Source organism: Dama dama, chromosome 11 (genome assembly GCF_033118175.1).
Source record: "Dama dama isolate Ldn47 chromosome 11, ASM3311817v1, whole genome shotgun sequence".
Lineage (NCBI taxonomy): Eukaryota > Metazoa > Chordata > Mammalia > Artiodactyla > Cervidae > Dama > Dama dama.
This window is the reverse complement of record NC_083691.1, coordinates 44043584-44068529: the sequence shown is the minus strand read 5'-3', so window position 1 is coordinate 44068529 and position 24946 is coordinate 44043584. Positions and strand designations below refer to the sequence as shown.

Below are 24946 nucleotides of genomic sequence, written 5' to 3'. Positions count from 1 at the left end.
TAAGATCAACTGGAACACTTCTTTTATTGCTTCCTACATTCTACCCACAGGAAAATTTAAAGTGCTTTTTCTGTGGAAAACTGAGGTTTGTGGAATTCTTGTCCTGAGTCTCATTTTGTTAGCCTTGTTTGACTAAAAACAAGATGTGTTTTAAAATTGATACATGGTATTTTATTGATGTTAATATAGGAAGGTAAATTTAAAATGGATTTTTGATAAATATTTTATTGATATTGATAGCTTATAAATACTATAGCTTAAAATAAAAATTCTGGTAATAAATTAAAAGTCCAGATCCAAAAAGTATAGCTGTTTGTATATCTTACTGACTTTTTTATATATGTTTTTTCTTGAATGTCTTCTCTATTTATTAATGTTCTAAAATAGTTCTCACACATATGAAAACTAAGCACTAGAATAATTACTTTCCTAACCAATTTCTTACCTGCTCAAAAAAAAAAAAATAGTGGGGACAAATATGTCTCAGCTTCAGCCTTCTTGAACGTGGTGCATAGGGAACAAATGCTTTATTTCTTCTTTGAATCCAATTGTGTTGACTTTACTTTTGCAAAAGGATAGACTGAAGGAGGACATCTCATTGAGCATAATTTAGTAACATAAACTTGTGAAAATCCACTAAATACTATAGGATATGACATCTAAGTAGAGCAAAGTTATATGGCTTCAAGTGTGAAATCACTGTGTAAAAAAGTACTTTTGATTTTGTATTTCAATATATTAATTGATGTGCTCTGGAACTACTGAGGAGATATTTAGAACAAAGCAGTATAATGAATGTTAATGTACTAACCCGTGAATGGGACACTACTTTTAAATGCTCTGTGTTTCATAGATATTCTATTTTATGAAAGATTCTTAACACTTTATGTGTGTTTTACAGTTGTGATACTATTGTTATTGACATTATAACATCACATGATTATGCATATTATTTATACACTGTTGGCCCAGGGAGAAGTAAGACATGAGGTTGTAGCTGCTCTTCCTTTTTTTTCAGGAAAGATCAGAATCATCCTATTAGCCTTCAGTCAGCTGTCGTAAAAGCCTGTTATTAACCCCCCGCCCCTCCCCATCCATACCTCTTCTGTGTGTGTTAGTCACTCAGTCGTATCCTCCTCTTTGTGAGCCCCTGGACTGTGGCCCACCAGGCTCCTCTGTCCATGGAATTCTCCAGACAAGAGTAATAGAGTGGCTTGCCATTTCTTCCTCCAGGGGATCTTCCTGACTCAGGGCTCAAACCCAGGTCTCCTGCATTGCAGGCAGATTCTTTACTTTTTGAGCTGCCTTGGAAGCTCCTACCTCTCCTACTAAAGTCATATAGTAAGCTTGGTGGTTAACAACAATACCTTTAGAGTACTATTTCATTTAATTCTCAAAGTAACCCTGGAGTTCTAGAATTGCTTCCATTGTACTGATAAGGAAACTAAGACTAAAGAAGGTAACATGCCCCGTCACACTGATTTAGTCCTGGAGTGTGGTTGTTGTATGTTTGGTTTTGGGTTTGTTTTACATCACATGGCCTAATCTGTAATAAAAACCACTCTGAGTATAGATTACCACGGCAGAATCTATGACATGCTTGAGGAAAACTTTTAAGTAATCTTCTGTGTTTTGATTTAGTCTGTTTTTATTGTTAAAGCAAATGAATGGACATAGTTAAACAACTTTTATAAAAATGATGATAGATAGCAAGGGGTTAGAAGAGAGCTGATAAATGGCTGACAGCTATGTGTTTGGGCAAAGGATATGCACTAACTGAGTGATTTTGAGTTGAAAGTGGCTGTTGAAATGTATTACTTGGAGGATTAGGAGGTAAGTAGTTTTCAAGTACTAATGAGAATGTTCAGCAAATCCTATCACTGAACTTTTATGTCTTTTAAATGTTAGTCTGTAGGGAAATAAACTCAAATATTCCCTCCTTCCCAGTTTGCTGTATTACACATTTCTCTTCAGTGAATATCTTTAAATATCTTTATCTTCCTGGCTCCATATCTTCCCAGAATTGTAATAGAAGAACCAAAAAGGAAAACAAAACAAAATAGCTTTTCATTCTCTCATATTAATTTTTAATTCTTATTTTTGAACAGCATTTTAAAGTATTCAAGTAGAAAGCTGTTTCATATTTCCCCTTTTCTTTTACTTGTAGTAAAGTCTCACAATTTGCAAAATAGAAAAGAACTGCTCGTATTCACAGAGGTGTGTTCATAGACAAAGTGCTTATTAAAAAAGTTATCAAGAAGTTTCACTTTTCTATGACTTAACCAGAAATTAATTTCTTTAGCCTGCACGCTTGATTTTGAAAGTTGAATTAGCTTGAAAATAGCTATTTCTGGTAAACGAAAAAAAGCCTGTTAGGGTTTTGAGAAGGGAAATGGCTCTTTAAGCTGTTTCACTTTTTCTCCTTAGTTCAATGGTAATAAAAGAGACACTAGAGAATAGAGAGCAGGATGTAAAGAAGACTTAATTGATTCAAGGTGAAAGCAACTTTCATTACTAATGTTTTTGTTTAGTCAATAACATAATTAATGAATTTTGTAGATATACCATTTTAAAGTAACTTAAAAATGAACATTATTGTTGCTCCTTTACATCTTTTTAGTTTCTTTGCCTTATCAGATGTGACCCTTGGTCTCATTAAAAATATTCTGTTATGGGTAATATTTCATCTGTGTTTCTAAAAAATGTTTTATCAACTTTGTGAATTAATGTATGTCATATATAAGGTGCTATTCAGTATTTGTTAAGTTTCAAGGCATATATTCATTGATTCATTAATCACGTTTTCTTGAGAAAGTACTGTGTTCCAGGTACTTTTCTAGGTCCCTGGGAACACAGAGATAAAACTGAACTAACAACATGGCTAAAAGTCAGACAAACCTAGAATTGGCACATAATTTTAACACTTATTTGTGGGAAGTTACATCTTTTAGGTCTCAGTTTTCTGTCCTTTTAACTAGGAATAAAAATGATACCTATTTCATAAGTAGTTGTGATGATTAAAACCCTTAACACAATGACTGAGGCAGAGTGTATGCTTTGCAAATATTTCATATTATCACTAATACCACTACTATTGGAGCTTCTCTGGTGGGTTAGACGGTAAAGAATCTGCCCGCAATGCAGGAGACCTGGGTTCAGTCCCTGGATTGGGAAGATCCGCTGGAGGTGGAAATGGTAACCCTCTCCAGTATTCTTGCCTGGAGAAGTTCATGGACAGAGGAGCCTGGTGGGCTATAGTCCATGGGGTCACAAAGAGTTGAACATGACTGACCAACACACACACACACACACACACACACACACACACACTACTTTTGTAAAAGTTGCACTAGAGCTAGGCTGCATTCTTCAACAGTGGTGCGGGTGGGGGGCAAGCAGGAAGGATAGTAATATATCTTTTGCACTAGAGCTAGGCTGCATTCTTCAACAGTGGTGTGGGTGGGGGGCAAGCAGGAAGGATAGTAATATATCTTTTTCCTAAGCAATGTGTCACAGTATTACTTGGTCTCTAAAGTAGCACTGTTTGGGTCCTAAATCTCTCATGAAAAAAATTCTTTTAACCTTTATTTACAGTAGTCATTCTCCATAAACCTCCGCAAACCTGGGCAGGGCCAGGCTGGGGAAATAAGTATTAAGTAGAGTTCTCTACCTCTTTTTCCTTTCTACCCTTTCCTGCCTGCCCCTGCACATCACCACCAAATAAACTCCTTTTTGGCAGGTCTTTATACTATCTGTGTGGATTTACACTGTGTGGATTTGTCATAGTTGCCTTAAGACAGCTCAGAAGCAGCTAGTCACCATACTTTTAAGGTAGAAAAATAAACAAAAATAAAGAAGTAATGAAAGAGTTTGGAATTTATCCCTTGTAGGGATCATTAAAAAACTCTTAGTTGGTACTTACATGGTCAGAACTGTGGTTTAGGAGAATTAATCTGTGTATAAGATTAATTGGAGAGCAGAGAGACTGAGAGTGCTGCAGTTACTTTTATCTTGAAATAGCCTAGGCACAAAGTGATGAGGACCCAAACTCAGGTGTGGCACTAGAAACTGAAGGTTAATAATAGACTGTAGTGGAATCAGTCATGAATAAGGAGCTTTCCTATGAGAAGTATATGGTCCATGAGACACAGTAGGGGAATAGCATCTATGTGCACATACTCTCACGCTCAGTACCTCCATCCCTCCCCAACCTCTAAAACATGAAGTTGAACTTGAATAAGTTAAATGCACTTACGATGCTATCCCACTGCTTTTCCTTTTATGTCTTAAAATCTGTTACCTTTTACCTTTACTTATTCTAGTGTCTGTGGAAATCCTATACAATCCCACCTAGTCTAAATGCTTCCTCACTCTTAAAGCTTTTCCTGTTCCTTCCTCTAAGAAATGTATTGTCTTCTAATCTCTAGTAAAGTCATGTATTTCATTCATCATCTATGTATTTAGATTAGTTGTGTTTGTCTTTGAAAGCAAGGACAACTATGTTTGAATCCATATAACACCTCTGTAATTCCTTATGTAATAAGTAGCCAATAAATATTTGCCAAATACTTGGTTAAAGTGTGACTCATTTAGAAGAAAGCTGCATTTGGTTGTAGGATCTGTTACCCTCTCTCAGGCCTCTGGTGATGGAAGGCAGATGAAGGTATCAACATCAGATTTGTCATTTTGTGTAGGTTATGAAATTCTTTGCAGTACTTTGAAATTCCAAATGTTTATGATTTGTAACCTCTGCACCAAGAAAACCTTGCCTCAAGTAATACTTTGAGTTCAAAATACTTCAGTTCAGTTCAATTCAGTCACTCAGTCGTGTTCAACTCTTTGCGACCCCATGAATCGCAGCACACCAGGCCTCCCTGTCCATCACCAACTCCTGGAGTTTACTCAAACCCATGTCCATCGAGTCGGTGATGCCATCCAGCCATCTCATCCTCTGTCGTCCCCTTCTCTTCCTGCCCCCAATCCCTCCTGGCATCAGGGTCTTTTCCAATGAGTCAACTCTTCGCATGAGGTGGCCAAAGTATTGGTGTTCCAATGAACACCCAGGACTGATCTCCTTTAGAATGGACCGGTTGGATCTCCTTGCAGTCCAAGGGACTCTCAAGAGTCTTCTCCAACACCACAGTTCAAAAGCATCCATTCTTCGGCACTCAGCTTTCTTCACAGTCCAACTCTCACATTCATACATGACCACTGGAAAAACCATAGCCTTGACTAGACAAACATTTGTTGGCAAAGTAATGTCTCTGCTTTTTAATATGCTGTCTAGGTTGGTCATAACTTTCCTTCCAAGGAGTAAGGGTCTTTTAATTTCATGGCTGCAATCACCATTTGCAGTGATTTTGGAGCCCCAAAAAATAAAGTCTGACACTGTCTCCCCATCTATTTCCCATGAAGTGATGGGACTGGATGCCACGATCTTAGTTTTCTGAATGTTGAGCTTTAAGCCACCTTTTTCACTCTCCTCTTTCACTTTCATCAAGAGGCTTTTTAGTTCCTCTTCACTGTCTGCCAGAGGGTGATGTTGTCTGCATATCTGAGGTTATTGATATTTCTCCTGGCAATCTTGATTCCAGCTTAAGGATATCAGTATCTTAATAAATGAGCCTGGTGGGCTATAGTCCATGGGGTAACAGAGTTGGACATGACCGAGTGACTGAACACTGCACAAAAAGTGCTTCTTAGTAGTTGACTCACTAAGTTATCTGTCCCTGGGTTTCTTTTTTTAAATTAATTTTTATTGGTGTATAGATTATTTACAATGTTGTGTTAGTTTCTGCTGTACATCAGAGTGACTCAGTCACACCTATCTATACGTGAAGTCGCTCTTTTAGATTCTGTTCCTGTGTCGACCATTACAGAGTATTGAGTAGAGCTACCTGTGCTTGTTAGTTCTCTGTTTTATATATAGCAGTGTGTCTATTTCAATCTCAATCTCCCAATTTATCCCTCCCCTCTGTTTCCCCTTGGTAACCGCAAGTTTGTTTTTTACATCTTTGACTCTGTTTCTGTTTTGTAAATAGGTTCATTTGTACCACTTTTTTAGATTCCATGTATAGCCTCTGTCATAAAATATTTTTATGGTTTCCTTTTGTCTTGTTTTATGCAATGATGGAAAATAATGATATGTATTAACCTAAGTAAGATAGAGAATTTCTTAATAAAAATAATGTTTTAAATTTAGATACATTATGAAAGTTTCTTAAAAGCAGGCCATTCTGCCCCTTCCTTTTTTTTTTTTTTTCTTTTATTTTTATTAGTTGGAGGCTAATTACTTTACAATATTGTAGTGGTTTTTGTCATACATTGACATGAATCAGCCATGGATTTACATGTATTCCCCATCCTGATCCCCCTCCCCCCTCCCTCTCTGTCCCTCCCTTTTTAAAAAGTTGGTAAAAAGCTAAAATCAAGGCTGTTTGTATTTTCCTAATTGAGTTGACTGGATTAAAAAAATGTATTTCAACTTTATATTTTGCTTTTGTTACAGGATCCTCATGCAGAGGAATTTGAAGATAAAGAGTGGACATTTGTCATAGAAAATGTAAGCTAATTGTAAATTCTGTTGCCTTTCATATTTTTAACTATATACATTACTAAGGGTCATTTTGGTGGTAGAAGAAATGTTGCCTTATAAAAAAATTAGTGATTTGTAGCTTTTAGAATTTTTTAAGTGAAATAATAACCAGTAGCAGAATTATTTGTGAACATTGAGTCAGCCAAAAATTTCCTTCAGGTTTTTCTGTAAGATGTTATGGAAAAACCCAAATGAACTTTTTGGCCAATCCACTATTTTTGTTAAAAACATAAAAGTAAAATTACTCATCAATACTGAATTATGTATATGCTCTATGTATTCTGTTGGGAGTTTGAGGGAAGGATTGTGTCTTATTCATCTTTTTATCTATTTAGCATCTGACATGGTGCTTTTCACATAACATAAATGCTCTTTTAAACATTTGTTGAATGAAATTATGAATGATCTTAGAAATATTTGAAAATAAAATGTATGCTTTAACTCTTTGGGTTGAGGGATTCTCAAGTAGTACTTTAATAATCATTTTCAGTTAGTTTGCATTTTATGATGGAGTCTTGCAGGTGACTTGCAGGAAGGTAGTAGTTGTTTAATGAATGTTTAATGAATGGAGATTAGGGAAGACAGGCAATGAAACTATATGTGGGTTCTGAAGTCTGAGAGACACATTGCCAGCCCTAGATCTTCCATTTATAAGCTCTGTGATTATGGTAAGTTTCTTAACTTCTCAGCAATCAATTTATAGGGTTGTGATGATTAAATAATTGCAATGAATATTAGCTTTTATCATTGTCATTGACATCATTGTCATGATCATTATTATAGTTCTAAAATATATTTGTAACAGTTTTATAACATGCTTTATAAAACAGCATGTTCTTCCTTTCTGTGAGTGATTTTGTTTTATATTTTAGTGGTAAAAGGAATCTTATACTTTTTCGAACAATAGCTGGGCCATTTTTAGACATAAAGATCTGGGGAGCTCGGGAGGGAGATCATGTCCAAATACAGTGGAAGGAGTTCTGGTGGCTGGATGTCAAGCTGGTGTCATTGTGTTAAAGGTTCACACGTGTTAACAATTCTGACTTTTCTGTAGTGATAGGTTTGAACACTGTACTTGGAGTAACATTGAGGTTTTGAAAACAAACAAACTTGTATTTCTTGAAATTGGTTACAGCCTCAAAAAGCTAGCTTTCATTGAGTTAAAATCTTCTCCCCAGTGGATGGTTTTAATGGTTTTCAATATTTATGGCTCTTGTTATATAGCTCTGTTAACTTGATGTACTAAAGAATTAGCCTGTTAATTTTGGGTTGTAACTGATGGTAGAAATACATAAACAATAACTTTATATTTGTTTAGAAAGGTGTTCTTATTATACATCTGATTAATCTTAGAATAGAGGCACAGCAGTTCTAAATTTCTGAGAAATAGATTATAAGCTGTTACTGAAAGATACAAGTTTTAAAAAAAAAGCTATATGCCACAGATTAGGTTTGGATGCAAAGTACTTTCACATCTATAGAATTTTAGGAAAAATCATTTAAGTTCTGTGTTATATATTTTATAAAAATATTTTAAAAGTCAATAGAGAAATACTGGGCTTCCTTAGTAGCTCAGCTGGTGAAAAACCTGCCTGCAATGCAGGAGACCCCAGTTTGATTCCTGGGTCGGAAAGATCCCCAGGAGAAGAAGATCCCCACAGTATTTCTTGGGCTTCCTTGGTGGTTCAGATGGTAAAGAATCTGCCTGTAATGCAGGAGATCTAGGTTCAATCCCTGGCTTGGGAAGATACCCTGGAGGAGGGCTTGGCAACCCACTCCAGTATTCTTGCCTGGAGAATCCCTATGGGCAGAGGAGCCTGGCAGACCACAGTCCCTGGGATCACAAAGAATTGGACATGACTGAGTGACTAAGCACAGCACAGAAGTATACTAAAATTAAGACAGTGAGATTTAAATGGATCATGAGATAAAAAGTTATATTTTGAATCGTCCTTTCCATATTGGAGTATATGTTTCTCAAGTTGAAGAGTATGTTTGTATCCTTTTTATGAAAAATATATATAAGCTCAGAAGCTTATTTAGCTGATTTGCTTATTTATTGCTAAAGTGATCGAGGAGGGGATGGTGATAGTAGGAAAATGGAAAATAAAATACATTAGCATTTCTTCTCTCCTAGTGTTTATTGCTAAATTAGATTCACAAAAATCTAATAAAAAATAATATAGGTGACTTTTAACTATTATTCATATTGTTTAAAAACTTTATAAAACCAACATTTTAATTGAACTGTTTACTGGAGATTAAATTTTCCTGTGTCATCAGAAAACTTTGGAGACCTTACTCTGTGTTGCAGAGAGAACACTGCATTTGTGGATTCCCAGGCATCATTATGCTTTTTAATAGATGAAAGATTTTCTGACTTCTTGTCATTCTGCCTCCTTATTTGAAAAAAATGCATTTTTCTTTCTCCCATATCCTAGTGTAGAGAAGACATGAATTTTGGATTGATTAGAATTGTGTATATATCCTGATGTGCCTTCAAAGCTGGTGACCTTGAGATTATTTTCAGGGCTTAATTTCTTCATTATAAAATGAAAGGCTTCTACTAAATCATAGGGATTTTCTAGGTCCATAACTTTGTTTCCGTCAATAGGAATATTTTTATAAACTTTTTTGAATATTATCTCTTTATAGATCAAGTTTTTTGTTTTCAAGTTCATGGGGAATGAATATTTAAAAGTTATCTAGCATGTCATTTTGGAATCAGTTAATAACTCCCTAATTTATATCTTTCTTTAAAAGTCAATATTGGCATATATATTCAGTATTTTCTGTATATTATTTCTGGAATGAATGGGAGTATTATTGCAAGTTTCCTATTCTGAACTTTTTTAGCACAACAGTTCTTTTCCCCTACACTTGTTGCTATAATAGTCATTTCCTATGCCAGATTAGAAAGAAAGAAAGAATATTGAATTGTGGTTTCAACTCCCTTTTATGTAAAGGAAGATATTAGCTTTTCTAGTAGAAACCTAATTTCTCAGCTGTGGGTGTTAAAAAAACAAAAATCACCATATTTAAAGAGATGGTCAAAATTTAGGGAAATCTAGGTGCTGAGGAGCTAATCTGAAGTAAAGTAAAATTATTCAGAATGTGGGAGGAACACACAATTCCTCAGTTATTAATCATAGTGACAGCAATAATAGTGATGACTGCTAGGAGCCTAGTGCAAGAAATAACAAATAGTTTATTAGATGAATTTATGATTTTTTTTATTGTTGACTTTTACCTGTTTTTACAGCAGTTTTATTTTTTTAAAGAGACTTTTATGGGATTTGACCTATTTGACTAGCATAATGTATATTTTTTAAGAGTTTAAACAGAAAAAGGTAAATATTAAATGTATCCATTATTTACATAGGTTATTTACATAGGTTAAAGTTACCAAACTTCTTAAGTATGGTAAAATTGTTTTACTCTTAATTCATGGGGAAAAGCATGAATATTGTGACTAAACTCTTTAAAATGCATCAACTTGATGGAGAACATAACTAAGTTACATACTTTAAATTAAGACAGCCATCATAAATAGTGAACTATTTAATGTGAAAGAATGAGTTTATATAATTAAACCTAAAACAAAACAAAAGAAAGTAATATATTTTCAACTGGAAGATAGACTAGAATTGGGCGTATGTGTTATGTTCTGGAAAAACCTAGGTCAGTTTTCTGAGGTGCTAACAGGGCTCTTGCTTGGCAAAGTAAATTTAATAGGGGAGAAGTTCTATTCCACTTATTTCTTTATCCACTACAGTTTTTTTAATATAACACCTTCTGTACAGTAGGTGCTCCATTTAGTTTGGTGAAGGAGTGAGTAAATGAATGATATAGTCAAACTCCATATCCTTAAAGGAGTATTGTTTTTAAGAGCAGAATTACAGGAGCATCCATTAACTATATTGAAGAAAAATTTAAAAAGTAAACTCTAGTGACAGTATATGAAGGATCCATATGTCGTTATAGTAGAAACTCTTCTCGTCAATCTCTACTTCATTTACATGGATTACCTCATACTTTCCATTCGATCCATAAGACATCCTGGTTTTAATCCCACATGTGTCAACATGGTTAGTAGGCTACTACTCTCTGACATACTTATACACACACTTCTCCCAAGTGAGTTGTAAGTTGTTTTTGACCCCTTACAAGACCTGTTATAATGCTGTTGGCCTGTTGTAATTACATAATTTAATTAGATATTTCCTAGGCCAGTGAACTATCAGTTTGAAGAATTATTTCATGAAAACTGTTAAAATGCTTTAGAAACAGTTGATAGAAGTGAGTTGTTAGAAACTGCTGTTAAATCTGGTGTGGAAATGCAACTGTAAAAAATTGGGGGAAAATTTACGAAAATCTGAAAGGATTTTGCATTCAGATATTTCTCTTTTGTCCTTACATCTTGCTTTCATTTAAAGGTGACTGAATTGCTTATATGTAGAATCTAGAAAAATGATACAGATGAACTCATTTGCAACCCAGAAATAGAGACACAGATGTAGAGAACAAACTTAGGGCTGCCAAGTGGGGAAGAGGGAGGTAGGATGAATTGGGAATTGGGATTGACAAATATATACTATTGATACTATATATAAAATAGATAACTAAGGAGAACCTGAATGGTATGGATGTAACAGAAGCAGAAGATATTAAGAGGTGGCAAAAATACACAGAAGAACTATACAAAAAAGATCTTAATGACCCAGATAACTACGATGGAGTGATCACTCACCTAGAGCCAGACATCCTGGAGTGTGAAGTCAAGTGGGCCTTAGAAAGCATCACTAAGAACAAAGCTAGTGGAGGTGATGGAATTCCCACTGAGCTATTTCAGATCCTAAAACATGATGCTGTGAAAGTGCCGCACTCAATATGCCAGCATATTTGGAAAACTCAGGAGTTTTCCAGGACTGGAAAAGATCAGTTTTCACTCCAATCCCAAAGAAAGGCAATGCCAAAGAATGTTCAAACTACCACAAAGTTGTGCTCATTTCACATGCTAGCAAAGTAATGCTCAAAATCCTTCAAGCTAGGCTTCAACAGTGTGTGAACCGAGAACTTCCAGATGTTCAGGCTGGATTTAGAAAAGGCAGAGGAGCCAGAAATTAAATTGCCAATATCCACTGGATCATAGAAAAAGCAAGGGAACTCCAGAAAAACATCTACTTCTGCTTCATTGACTATGCTATGAGTGTATGGATCACAGCAAACTAGAAAATTCTCCAAGAGATGGTAATACCAGGCCACCTTACCTGCCTTCTAAGAAACCTGTATGCAGGTCAAGAAGCAACAGTTAGAACCGGATCCAGAACAATGGACTGGTTCCAGTTTGGGAAAGAAGTACATCAAGGCTGTATATTTTCACCCTGCTTATTTAACTTACGTGCAGAGTACATCATGCAAAATGCTGGGTTGGAATCAAGCTTGCAGGGCTGGAGTCAAGCTGGAGTCAAGATTGCTGGGAGAAATATCAATAACCTCGTATGCAGATGACACCACCCTTATGGCAGAAAGCAGAAAGGAATTAAAAAAGCCTCTTGATGAAGGTGAAAGAGGAGAGTGAAAAAGGTGACTTAAAATTGAACATTCAAAAAGTGAAGATCATGGCATCTGGTCCCATCACTTCATGGCAAATAGATGCAGAAACAATGGAAACAGTGGCAGACTTTATTTTCTTGGGCTCCAAAATCACTGTGGATGGTGACTGCAGCCATGAAATTTAAAAACGCTTGCTGCTTGGAAGAAAAGCAATGACAAAACTAGACAGCATTTTAAAAAGCAGAGACATTTAAAAAATTACTTTGCCAGCAGATGTTAAAGCTTTTCTTGTATTCCCATATTTCTAGACAATGATTTTTGTAAGACAATAAATTTATTCATTATAGATAAAAAAAATTACTTTGCCAACAAAGGTCCGTCTAGTCAAAGCTATGGATTTCTGGTAGTCATGTATGGATGTGAGAGCTGGGTAATAAAAATGACCAGCGCCGAAGAATGGATGCCTTTGAATTGTGATGCTGGAGAAGACTCTTGAGAGTGCCTTGGACTGCAAGGAGATCAAACCAGTCAATCCTAAAGGAAATCAGTCCTGAATATTCATTGGAAGGACTGATGCTGAAGCTGAAGCTCTAGTACTTTGGTCACCTGATGTGAAGAACTGACTCATTTGAAAAGACCCTGATGCTGGGAAAGATTGAAGGCGGGAGGAGAAGGGGATGACAGAGGAGAAGGGGATGAGATGGTTGGATGGCATCACCGACTTAGTGTACATGACTTTTAGTAAACTCCGGGAGACGGTGAAGGACAGGGAGGCCTGGAGTGCTGTAATCCATGGGATACAAAGAGTTGGACACAACTGAGAGACTGACTGAACAACGGCAACAAGGAGAACCTACTCTGTAGTGCAGGGAGCTCTACTCAGTGCTCTGTGGTGACCTAATTGGGAAGGAAATCCAAAAAGAGTGTATGTATGTATGTGTATAGCTGATTCACTTTGTTGTCCACAGAAACTAACAACATTGTAAAGGACTATACTCTAATAAAAATTAATTAAAATAAGTGATTGAAAATACACTAATGATGCATTATAACTGTTGATTATATGAGAAGATGATCAACAAAGTTATACTCTAAGAAGAGGCCATGAAAACTGGTGAATGAAACATGTTAATATGTATTAAATAAAATTTAAATGTTTGTGTATCAATATTCATGATTTTTCCCTTTAATTGACCAATTCTCTGTGACATTCAGATCATTTAAGAGATATTCTACTATAAATATATACTAAGTCATTCTCATGGGATTTCTGTATACTCATCTATATCATTAAAAAATTGTTCTTAGAAATTTTCTTTTAAACCTAAATTCATGATAAGTAGACATTACATTTTTCAGGCAGTAGCAGTTCACTTTATTTGACATCATCTTACAATATATCTGAAGCTTTCAAATTAAATGAACCAGAATTCATTCATTCAGTAGCAGTTAATTCACTGAGTATGTATTTTGTGCTGGACACTTGTTCTGGGTGCTGGAAATAGAGTGGTATATAAAGCAAAAAAAAATCTCTTCCTCATGGAGTTTCTGTTTGTGTGTATGTGTGTGTGAGAGAGAAAGAATAAAAATAAATGTGTGTAAAATATATACTATTTAGATAATATAAATATGTAATGTATGTTAAATATATGTTAACATATGTTGTAGCTCAAATAAGTGCTAAAAAGAAAAAGCAAGGAAGAATAGAGATTCCACTGTTACGGTTCCATAGAGATAATAAGCTTTATTATTTCTTGTAACGCCTCCAAAAGAGAGTTCAGGTGTACTTGTCAAGTTAGTTTAAAAGGTATTTTAATAAGAGTTTATTAAATATATTAAGGTTTGAGAAAGTTGAAAAATAACCTTGTGGTGCCATATAAACCTTTTCCTAGATTACGGCTCCCCTCAGTGGTGAATGAGGAAATTGACTCTGTTCTAAGAGAAACACTTGTGTTCATGTAGCAGGGACCTGTTACAATATTGTGCTCTGCTTTATGTTTTAAATATGTTTCCATATCATATACAGAAGACCTAATGAATTTCAAAGGACTAGCAGTCTGTCTTTTTCTCTTTTAAAGTTTGATTTTTTTATGAAAATCTCTTGGTAAATTGTTGCAACACTGAGAAGGCATGCTCCAAAGAGCATTCAGAAATGAAATTTTAATCTTTATTTTCTTTGCACTTTGTGTTATAACCCCCCAATCTTTAAAATTTAAAATTTTTGCTTAGTATAAAATATCCAAATAAAACATAAAAGTCTCCATAATATATTACCCTAACACATTTATTGGACCCTTACTGTATATCAGGTACTGTGTGAAATGCTATATGCACATTATCTCCTTTACTCACTGTGGTAACCCTCTGAGTCAGATACTAATAACCTTATTTTACAGATAAAGAAAGTGAGTCTTAGAGAGGTTAAGTAATTTTCTTAAGGTTATATATCTGAGAAGTCAGGATTTTATCCAGTCTTGTCTTTCTCCATGGCCTTTGCCCTTAACTCCTTTGCAGTAGTGATTTCCCATAGTGGCAAAATGAAAATAAATAATTTGAAATTGTAGAATCATAGAGAAGTTTTAGTGATAAACTTGTGAAGTATATATGTATTAGATTAGTAAAGGTAGTCTTTAATTATTGTACATATTCAGTCTAAAAGTTATTGAGATTAATTACTTGACTGCTGTTAGATATTACAAAATGGAATTCCAGAATTGATGAGTCACCAGAATTCTGCATATTTTTTCTCAAGGCAACCTTCCTGCCTCTTTGTGTTAAGTTGAGATAATGCTGCCTTCATTTTATTTTTTCTTTTGTTTCTGGGCAAAGAGATTTCCCAGTTGTTTGCCAAACTTTCTTCTTTGGACCAAAAAGCTACTTATACATAAGTCAAAACTTTAGAGGTGATTTTACCACTGCTACCTTTGTGACCTTGAACAAGTTATTTAATCTTTTATAGCTTCAGTGTACTCAGGTATAAAATGATAGTGTTAATATCTGCCCTATAGGTTATTGAAGATTAGAAATAATGTATGTAAAGCAGCGAGCTCAGTAAAGAGGAGCTATTTTCATAATGTTATTTTAGAGGACATAGAAAAATATAAAGGAAAGGAAGTTAGGTTTCAAAATTTATTATTGTAGGATTTTATGTTTTCTACTTCTTTATACCACTTATACCTCTTAGTATCTAGACTTCACCGTTATCTCAAAGGAATGACAAGGCAACTTGTAAACTTTTCACTTGGATTAAACTTTAAAATATTTTCATCTTTCTAAAGTTTTCAGATTTTGACTTCCAGCATCTTCCACTTATAAATTTAATCCAAGGTTAAGAACCAGTTTGTTTTCTGCTACTTAACAAGTGCTATGCTGTGCTCAGTCACTCAGTTATGTCCGACTCTTTGTGACCCATGGACTGTAGCCCGCCAGGCTCCCTCTGTCCATGGGATTCTCCAGGCAAGAATACTGGAGTGGGTTGCCATGCCCTCCTCCAGGGGATGTTCCCAACCCAGGGATTGAACCCAGGTCTCCTGCATTGCAGGCTCACATCTGAGCCACTGACAAGTGCTAGTTAGTTTTTAATATCTACCTCTGGACCTGATAGTCTATGTTAGTTACAATATGAATATACTTTTAAAATAGTTATAATTGAATTTTAAATTATGCTTTGTTATTTACAATTCATTTCCATATTATTAGTGCACATTATCAAGAATGGATACTACCAACAACATATTTCTGTTTTATCTACCATAATGTAATAATGTTTATTCACTCAGGCAATTGACATTATGGGTTTTCTTCTGTTTTGTCTTGTTTTGTTTTTTTAATGTGAAGCCATAATAGTTATATTTAGAAAAAAAATTTTCCTTCCTGGTGCTTTTCATTATCCAACTAAAATCAGAACCTGTGTCTGCAAAATATATTCATAGGTCTTAGTTTTTAAAGTCTAAAAATTTTTGTTCTTTATATTCTTTTGGTTTTTTGAATGAATCAAAAAATGCATACCAATGAAAAGTGCAAATCTGGGATGAATTCATTCACTTATCCAGTCATTCTGCAAACATTTAATATGCATGTTCTATATGATATTTTATTAATATTGAAATACAGAGTCAAGACATGCAGAATTTCATTGATTCTGAGATGAATATTTTTCCCTCACATTTTAGCTTCTCTGAAATTGAAATCACCTTACATTTCTGGTGTCCTACAATTATAACTGGTAGTGTTTTTTTCTTTCTGCTATATGAAATAATGGTGAATCATTGAAAAACTAAAGAAGACTTATTTGATAGAATAAAGTAACCTGCCCTCCTAAAGTTTATAATCTAGTAAAGGTGTCATATAAGTAAAGAAAGAAAGATGAGAAAAAAGGATGGCAGAGTCTAGGAAGACTTACTGCAGGAAGTAGCTATGAAGCTTAGTTTTTAAGGAAAAATGAGGTTATGCAAAAAAGACATTCAAAGCAGAGTAAAGAAAGATCAGATAAAGGTAAGAGAGACATGTGTGAGTTTAGGGTAGTATCTATTCCTGATGAGATTGTTGAAAAGAAGAGCAAAAAAAATCCAAGCCAACCAAAACAAAAATTGAGACCCCCACTACAGAGCAATAGACCTCTATGTTTTTATCTGTTAACCTAATCAATTTAATAATAGGTATAGAGATCAACTGGAAGTGCTATGTCCTCCTTAGAGGAGATCTATGGGGTATTAAAATGTGTTTTCTTGGGGCCACATATCTGGTCTTTTCTATTATTTCTACATGTGACCAGTGAGAAGGACAATCTGAGTCCTCGGTGTCTTTTTAATTGCCATTTATTTGATCCTACTTTCAGAAGCCTTTTAAATGGGTAGGATGGGATATTAATTCCAAGACAGTACTATAAATGATCCTTAGTTTTATTTCTTTTATTAGATTGTGTTGAATAAGATTGCTTGCCCAACCAAACAACTGACAAGATTATACCAAGAATGAGATGATATAATAGCTCAAACAATTACAGTGCAAACAGTATAAAATTACAGAGTTTTTGACTATATTAAATTTAAGTTTGATTCTTCTCTAAAATCAAGTTGGTATCTTGATCTCCTTGATTTCACAAAGCCATATTTTGATAAATTGCCTTTAGTTTTTCTTTCAAAAAAGAAAAAAAACAAATGCTTAGCCATAATGATTACTTGCTGAGAGAGTTTATTGTCCTACACAGCGCTAACCAATTTACATTTTAAAGAATGATAAATGGAAAATCCCTATATTATTAGGTCTCTTTTAGGCCATTCTTTTAGTATAAACTTCTCAAACATGTTCTTCTCTTATAATCTCAGAGTCTTAGACCCTTTTGGATTTCTAAATAATCTAGAAATTTTAAAGCAGTATATGCAAGACCTGTGATGATCTTTTCCTATGTACAAATCTAGCAGTTTGGATAAATCTAGTGAGTGAAGTGAAAGCTGCTCAGTTGTGTTCGTGTCTTTGCAACCCCATGGACTATATAGTCCATGGAATTCTCCGGGGCAACATACTGAAGTGGGTAGCCGTTCCCTTCTCTAGGGGATCTTCCCAACCCGGGGATCAAACCCAGATCTCCCGCACTGCAGGCAGATTCTTTACCAGCTGAGCTACCAGGGAAGCGTAAATCTAATTGACCTAATTTTTTTTTTAAATTTCAACATAGTAATTTAAGATTGTTTCAAACATACACAAAAGTAGGAGGAGTCTCCTACATTGTTGATGAGAATGTAAATTGGTGCAGCTGCTGTGGGGAATGGTATGGAGGTTTCTTAAAAAACTGAAAATAGTGTTACTGTACGATCCACCTGGGCACATATCCAGCGAAAACTCTAATTCAAAAAGATTCATTCACCACAGTGTTCATAGCAGCATTGTTTATAATAGCCAAGACGTGGAAGCAACCAAATTGTCCACTGACAAATGAATGGGTAAAGAAGATATGGTATGTGTGTGTGTGTGTGTGTGTGTACACAAAAGAATACTACTCAGCCATAAAAAAGAATAAAATGATGCCAGGTTTTCACTCCTAGCAATGTAGATGGACCTAGAGATTATCATACTAAGTAAAGTAAGTCAGAGACAAATATCATGTGATAACCCTTATATGTGGAATCTAAAAAATAGTACAAATGAACTTTATTACAAAACAGAAACAGACTCACAGACACTGAAAAACAAAACAAAACAAACTTCAATTACCAAAGGGGAAAGGGGAGGGGAGGGATAAATTAGGAATTTGGGATTAGCAGATATAAACTACTATATATGAAATAGATAAACAACAAAGTCTTAAACTGTATAGCATAGGGAACTATGTCCAATATCTTTTGATAAATTATAATGGAAAAGAATGTGAAAAAGGGCATATATAGGTATGTTTCTCTATATGTACCTGAATCACTTTGCTGTACACCAGAAACTAGCAGAACATTGTAAATGAACATTGTTAATTAACTGTGTTGTTGTTTAGTCGCTGAGTCATGTCTGACTCTTTTGTGACCCCGTGGACGGAGGCCACCAGGCTCCTCTGGCCATGGGATTTCCCAGGCAAGAATACTTAGAGTGGTTGCCATTTCCTTTTGCAAGGGATCGTCCCAACCCAGGGACTGAACTTGTATCTTCTGCATTGGCAGGAGGATTCTTTACCATTGAGCCACCAGGGAAGCAAATTAACTGTACTTCAATGTAAAAAAAAAAAAAAAAAAGGTATAGAAAGAGTAATAAACCTCTATGTACCCATCTCCCAGCTTCAGTAATCTTCACTAATTTGATAAACTTATTTCATCCCTACTTTTTAAAAACCAGATTATTTAATCTTAGATACTGTATCATTTCTTCTGTAAAGAATGAAGTCTACTTTTGAACAATGTCAGTTTGGAAACTCGCTAGAATTATTGGCATGTTAGAAAAGGTTATCAATCTACAAAAAAAATTCCTTTTTAATTTTTGTAGACCTTATTATAGATCATGTTTCTGACCTGATAAGCCTAAGGTTCAAAATTAATTATTTTTTCCCTTGAGAATTAATAGTATGTGTTCTTGTTTTCATACAAAAAGTGTTTAACTTGATATTAGAAGCAGTAGAGCTTTTCCTCCAACCTCCTGAGAATTAAACTCCTGCATTTAGAATAGAAAGCTCGTACATAGTTCAGACAGCCTTTCCTGATCTTTTAATTATCCTGTCAACTTTCTGTTATATATGATTGTATGGTGATTGACTATGTAAATTAGGTAGAGTATTCTAGATATGTCTAGTAGTTAAATGAAACTTTGTCAGCCAGCTCACTCTCATTGGGGTTAAATTTCAGAAAAAGTACACACACACACACACACACACCCTATTTTTTCTCCTTTATTTTCCTTAGATTAAATATTTAATATGTTGTTCCAGCTTGGAAATACCTCAGATTGTGTTTCTGGAGAAAAATTTAATCTCCTTTAAAAGAAAATAATGGAGACTTACCTGGTGGTCCAGTAGTAAAGAATCTGCCAGTCAGTGTAGGGGACACAGGTTAGATCCCTGGTCCAAGAACTAATATCCCACATGCTACAGGGCAACTAAGTCCAGGTGACACAACTGCTGAGCCTGTGAGCCGTAACTACTGAAGCCCATGCACCCTGGAGCCCGTGCTCCATACAAGAGAACCCACCATAGTGAGAAGCCCACGTACCACGACTAAAGAGTAGCCCCCACTTGCCACAACTAGAGAAAGCTCACGCACAGCAGCTAAGAACTCATGCCATGCAACAAAGACGCAGGACAGCCATACGTAAATAATATTTTTTTAGAAAAGAAAAAATAATGGGGACAATTTTGTTGCATTACAGAAAAAGAAAGGTATGCCCAAGAATGATCATATATGCCTTGAGCCTGACAGAATTCTCTAAAACCCAAAATTTTTGTGTAACTACCTGTTTGCTTAAACACCTATTTAGTTTTCCATTTTCACCTTGCCTGTTTGTCATTTTTAAGTTGTCAGTTTAATTAAATTATATTAATTAGGAGAAAGCAAGTTACCTTTTTGACACCCTCCATTCTAAAATTCTGACGCAGGAAGGGACCTTACAGGGATTGACACCTAAAGTCCACTGTACTGTATTTATCTATGTGTAAATGCGGAAAAACCCTGTGTTAAAATAGTAATTAAACTACTTCATGTTAAACAGTTTATTTCATGTACTAATTTACTGTGTAAAATGTCCTAGCTAACACATTTCAGGGGAAGTTTTATTTACAAAGCTCTATTTTCATATTGTTACCTGTGCCATTCGGTGTGCTAAGTCACTTCAGTCCTCTCTGACTCTGTGCAACTCTATGGACTGAGGCCGCCAGGCTCCTCTGTCCATGGCATTCTCCAGGTAAGAATACTGGAGTGGGTGACATTGCTTCCTCCAGGGTATCTTCCTGAGGCTGAGTGGTAAAGAACCTCCCTGCAGTGCAGGAGACAGCGGTTCTGTCCTTGGGCTAGCAAGATCCCCTGGAGAAGGAAATGGAAACCCATTTCGGTATTATTGCCTGGGAAATGCCATGGACAAACAGAAGAGCCTGGTGTGCTATAGTTGAGGGGGTTGCAAAAAGTCAGACACAACTTAGAGACTAAACCACATGTGTATCACATGTATATGCGATTGAGTATTCTTTTTGCTTAGATATTTTGATTTTTGTCCCAGTTCAACATGCAGAGATTTATCTTTATTGATGTTAATCATGCTTTACAGATCAAGCTAGTAGAGCAATATAAAACTTCACTGGATTAAAGTCTTGGTACTCACAATTGCTTATTCATTCGCTGCTGCTGCTGCTGCTAAGTTGCTTAAGCTGTGTCCGACTCTGTGTGACCCCAGAGATGGCAGCCCACCAGGCTCCCCCATCCCTGGGGTTCTCCAGGGAAGAACACTGGAGTGGGGTGTCATTTCCTTCTCCAATGCATGAAAGTGAAAAGTGAAAGTGAAGTCGCTCAGTCATGTCCAACTCCTAGCGGCCCCATGGACTGCAGCCTACCAGGCTCCTCCGTCCATGGGATTTACCAGGCAAGAGTACTGGAGCCGGGTGCCATTGCCTTCTCCGTATTCATTCACTAACTATTATTCAATGAATACTATGTCACAGATATTTGCTAGTTTTTGAGAGTATAATAATGAAAAATATGTGGCTCTTGACTCAAAGTGTCCTACAGTCTGGGGTGGTGGTGGTAGGGGGTTGCCGAAATAAATAGGCAACCACTACAATAGAAGTGAGCATAGAGTTTAAATGTGCACAAGAGTACTAACCCAGTATTGATGAGGGGAAGCTTTCTGTTGAGGGTGATTTATAACTTGAAACCTAAAAATTAAGGTTATTAAATTTCAAGTGAAGCAGGGCCTCTCTTAAGCCCTTAAGCTTAGATGGTAAAGAATCTGCCTGCAATATAGGAGACGTGGGTTCGATCCCTGGGTCAGGACGATCCCCTGGTGAAGGGAATGGCTACCCACTCCAGTATTCTTGCTTGGAGAATTCCATGGACAGAGGAGCCTGGCAGGCTACAGTCCATGGGGCTGCAAAGAGTCAGACATGACTGAGCAAGTAACACTTTCACTTTCATACAGTTGATTTATAGTATTAAATTAATTTCTGGTGTATAGCATAGTAATTCAGTCTTTTTGCAGATAATACTCTATTAAAAGTTATTACACAATAATGGTTATAATACCCAGTGCTAAACTATATCCTTGTTGCTTATCTATTTTGAACATAGTGATTAGTAGTTCGTTATCTCTTAACCATAACCCTAACCTGCTCCTCCTTTCCCCAGTGGTAGCTGCTGTTGTTTTCTATGTTTGTAAGTCTGTTGTTTTGCATGTACATTCATTTATATTATTTTCAAAGATAAAGTTTTTACAGTCCTTTATTTGTAATCTCAAAATCCAAAATCCCTGTTGCTTAAAGACTTTTTAAAAGTGTTTATTTTTTTGAAATTTGGTTCAAACTCATTTAATGCCAAAACCTGTCATCTGAAGTGAGACAATTTGTACTATTTATTCCACTTAGTGTGAATACTTATTCGTTTTGCTGTACAAATAATACATCTGATTATCGGGTGCTGCATCAGACCTCACTGGGAATGTGCTGTAATCTGGGCACTGTAGTATAGGCATAGACACTGTATTGCCTTCTTAAAATCCAAATAAGAGATTTTAGATAAGAGATTAAGTGCTTCTGATAGTTAGCTGCAGGAAATTTGGAGAGTGCTTTAGGTGGCTAGATTAACTTGAGCCAAGCCACGAGAGATCATGGTTACTTTGGGAACAGCATATAGTTCAGTAGACTATTTTCTTGAGTATTTCATTTTAAAAAGAGTGGTTGATTTTTCTAGGGTTGTAGTAATTTATAACCATTTAGTCGAATTATATAATAATTAAGGAATTAAAAATTCACTGTATAGCTGTGGTGAATCTATCAATTTATATGGTTCACGTTGTGGATGATAGTGGTAACAGAAAGAACTGTTGTTGTTAGTCTTTAAGTATTCCTGCCTTGAATCATCCATGTCCTTTTTTAACAAATCAGATTCCTGGGTTCTAACTTGTACCTAAAAATAAAAGTGAAAGTGTTAGTTGCTAAGTCATGTCTAACTCTTTGCAACTCCGTGGACTATAGCCTGACACGCTCCTCTCTCCATGGAATTCTCTAGGCAAGAATACTGGACTGGGTAGCCATTCCCTTGTCCAGGTGATCTTCCTGACCTAGAGATTGAACCCAGGTTTCCCGCCTTGCAGGCAGATTCTTTACTGTCTGGACCACCAGGGAAGCCCAACTTGGACCTACTGAATTAGAATTCTGATGCAGAAGGGAGGTGCCTTTAGGAACATTGGGGGTCACCTGCTTATGTACTTTTTCAGCAAATTAAAAATTCAGAAGATGAAATGGGATGGATGAGTATATAAGACAGTACTTTATACATTGTGAAATGTATTCCATTATGAAAATGATTGTGTGCCCTCATACTTAGATCAATTAAACATATATTGTATTTTATTGGAATTTATTACAGTTTACTTTTCTTTCTAAAGTTACTTAGGTGGACAAAATGATATGTTCATTTTAAGATCTTGCTTCACCTGCCTCTTGAAATTAAATTATATCAATGGATCAATGAATAACTTTATAAATCATAAATAATATTTGGAAAGTTTTATTAAAGAATACAAATGTTATCAAAGTAAGTATCTCTTTCCCTGGTAGCTCAGGTGGTAAAGAATCCGCCAGCAATGCAGGAGAACCTGGTCCGATTCCTGGGTTGGGAAGTTCCCCTGGAGAGGGGATAGGCTACCCATTCCAGTATTCTTGGACTTCCCTGGTGGCTCAGATGGTAAAGAATCTGCCTGCAATGCAGGAGACTTGGGCTCGATTCCTGGGTTGGGAATATCCCCTGGAGGAGGGCATGGTAACCCATTCCAGTATTCTTGCCTGGAGAATCCCCATGGACAGAGGACCCTGGCGAGCTACACCCCATGGGGTTGCAAAGAGGCAAAGAGTTGATACAACTGAGCACCTAAGCACAGCACACAAGGGACTAATAAGTTGTATTATTGGGATCTTTAGAATTCTGAAAAGTTTTTCATCTTGGGAAATTGCTTAGTAAATTTCAATATTTCCTCTACCTTATGACTATATGGAAATCAGCTAAAACTGAACGATTGAGCACATAGCACACATTTAATCCGTATGAAACCTCCCTAAAGTGGGTATTATTGTAATTTCTTCATCTCAGCGAGGTTAAGTGACCAGCTCTAAAGCACACAGAAAACAACTTAGCCTAGTCCTAAACTCAAGTCTTCAGACTCTGAAGCCCATGGATTTACCCTTTATTTACTCATTCACTCACCAAAGATTTATTGTCCTAAACACTGGGTTTAGAGCCTAACTGTACTAATGAAATACTACAGAGAATGCACGAGCGCGTCTCCACTCAGATGCTGCAAGCTGATCTGAGGCATACACACATGAAACAAGGCTAGTGATGTGTGCTATTGCTCAGTGTATAGCGACAGTTGGAAAGTGTTAATATAACAAAAGTCACAGGTGGATCAGTTAATATGGACTGAATTATCAAGAACGTTCTAGGAGCTCTTCAGACTTACCTGTGTTTATCCCTCAAGGTACGTAGCAGTTTCTGTCTTTCTGTATTGTAAATTTTCTTCTCTAATATATACTTAAAAGAATTTTTTTTCAATGAAATCTCCACAGAATCATACACTTTCCAGGTCCTCAGAGATATGCAGTCTACTCCTTTACTCTTAAGGGTAGTCCAGAGGAAAAGTTGGAGAAGCGCTACATAGTGAGGAAAACAAGGCCAAAGACCCAAGGACTCAGTCAGAGCTGGTTTTGAATCATACTTATTAGCAGTGTAAATTTGGACTTTACACTTAGTTGTCCTTTCAGAACCTCTGTTTTCTCATCTATAAAGCTGAGATATCTTACAAAATATTAATAGTAGGTGAGAATAATGATATTAAAGGCATAAAAAGAATCTAGTATAATGCTTGGTATATAGTAAGAAATTCAGTACATGTTAGTAATAAATGGAAGAGAGACTTTAAAAATGAGGGGAAAACAATAAACTTGGAAGGAAAACTTGAGAGAATAAAGGAATTACTTAGTTAATTGAGTAGGTTAAAAAAGAGATATGGAAATTCATGATCACCAGCTTTGCAATTGAATATTCTTGACGAAAGAGCAAGACTTTATAAGCAAAAGATTTCTGAAATATATATTTATATTGAAATAAGGAGTCACTTACC

At 35.8% G+C, this 24946-nt stretch overlaps 1 protein-coding gene across 4 annotated transcripts in view; it reads left to right on the top strand.

Annotated features, from left to right (window-relative positions):
* Nucleotides 1-24946, top strand: part of EHBP1 (EH domain binding protein 1) — a 339975-nt gene that overhangs the window by 57423 nt on the left and 257606 nt on the right. For all 4 annotated transcript variants that reach the window (XM_061155211.1, XM_061155209.1, XM_061155210.1 and 1 more), the window contains exon 5: nucleotides 6509-6562. In XM_061155211.1, coding sequence (XP_061011194.1) covers nucleotides 6509-6562 — 54 coding nt within the window. The remainder of the gene's footprint in view (nucleotides 1-6508; nucleotides 6563-24946) is intronic.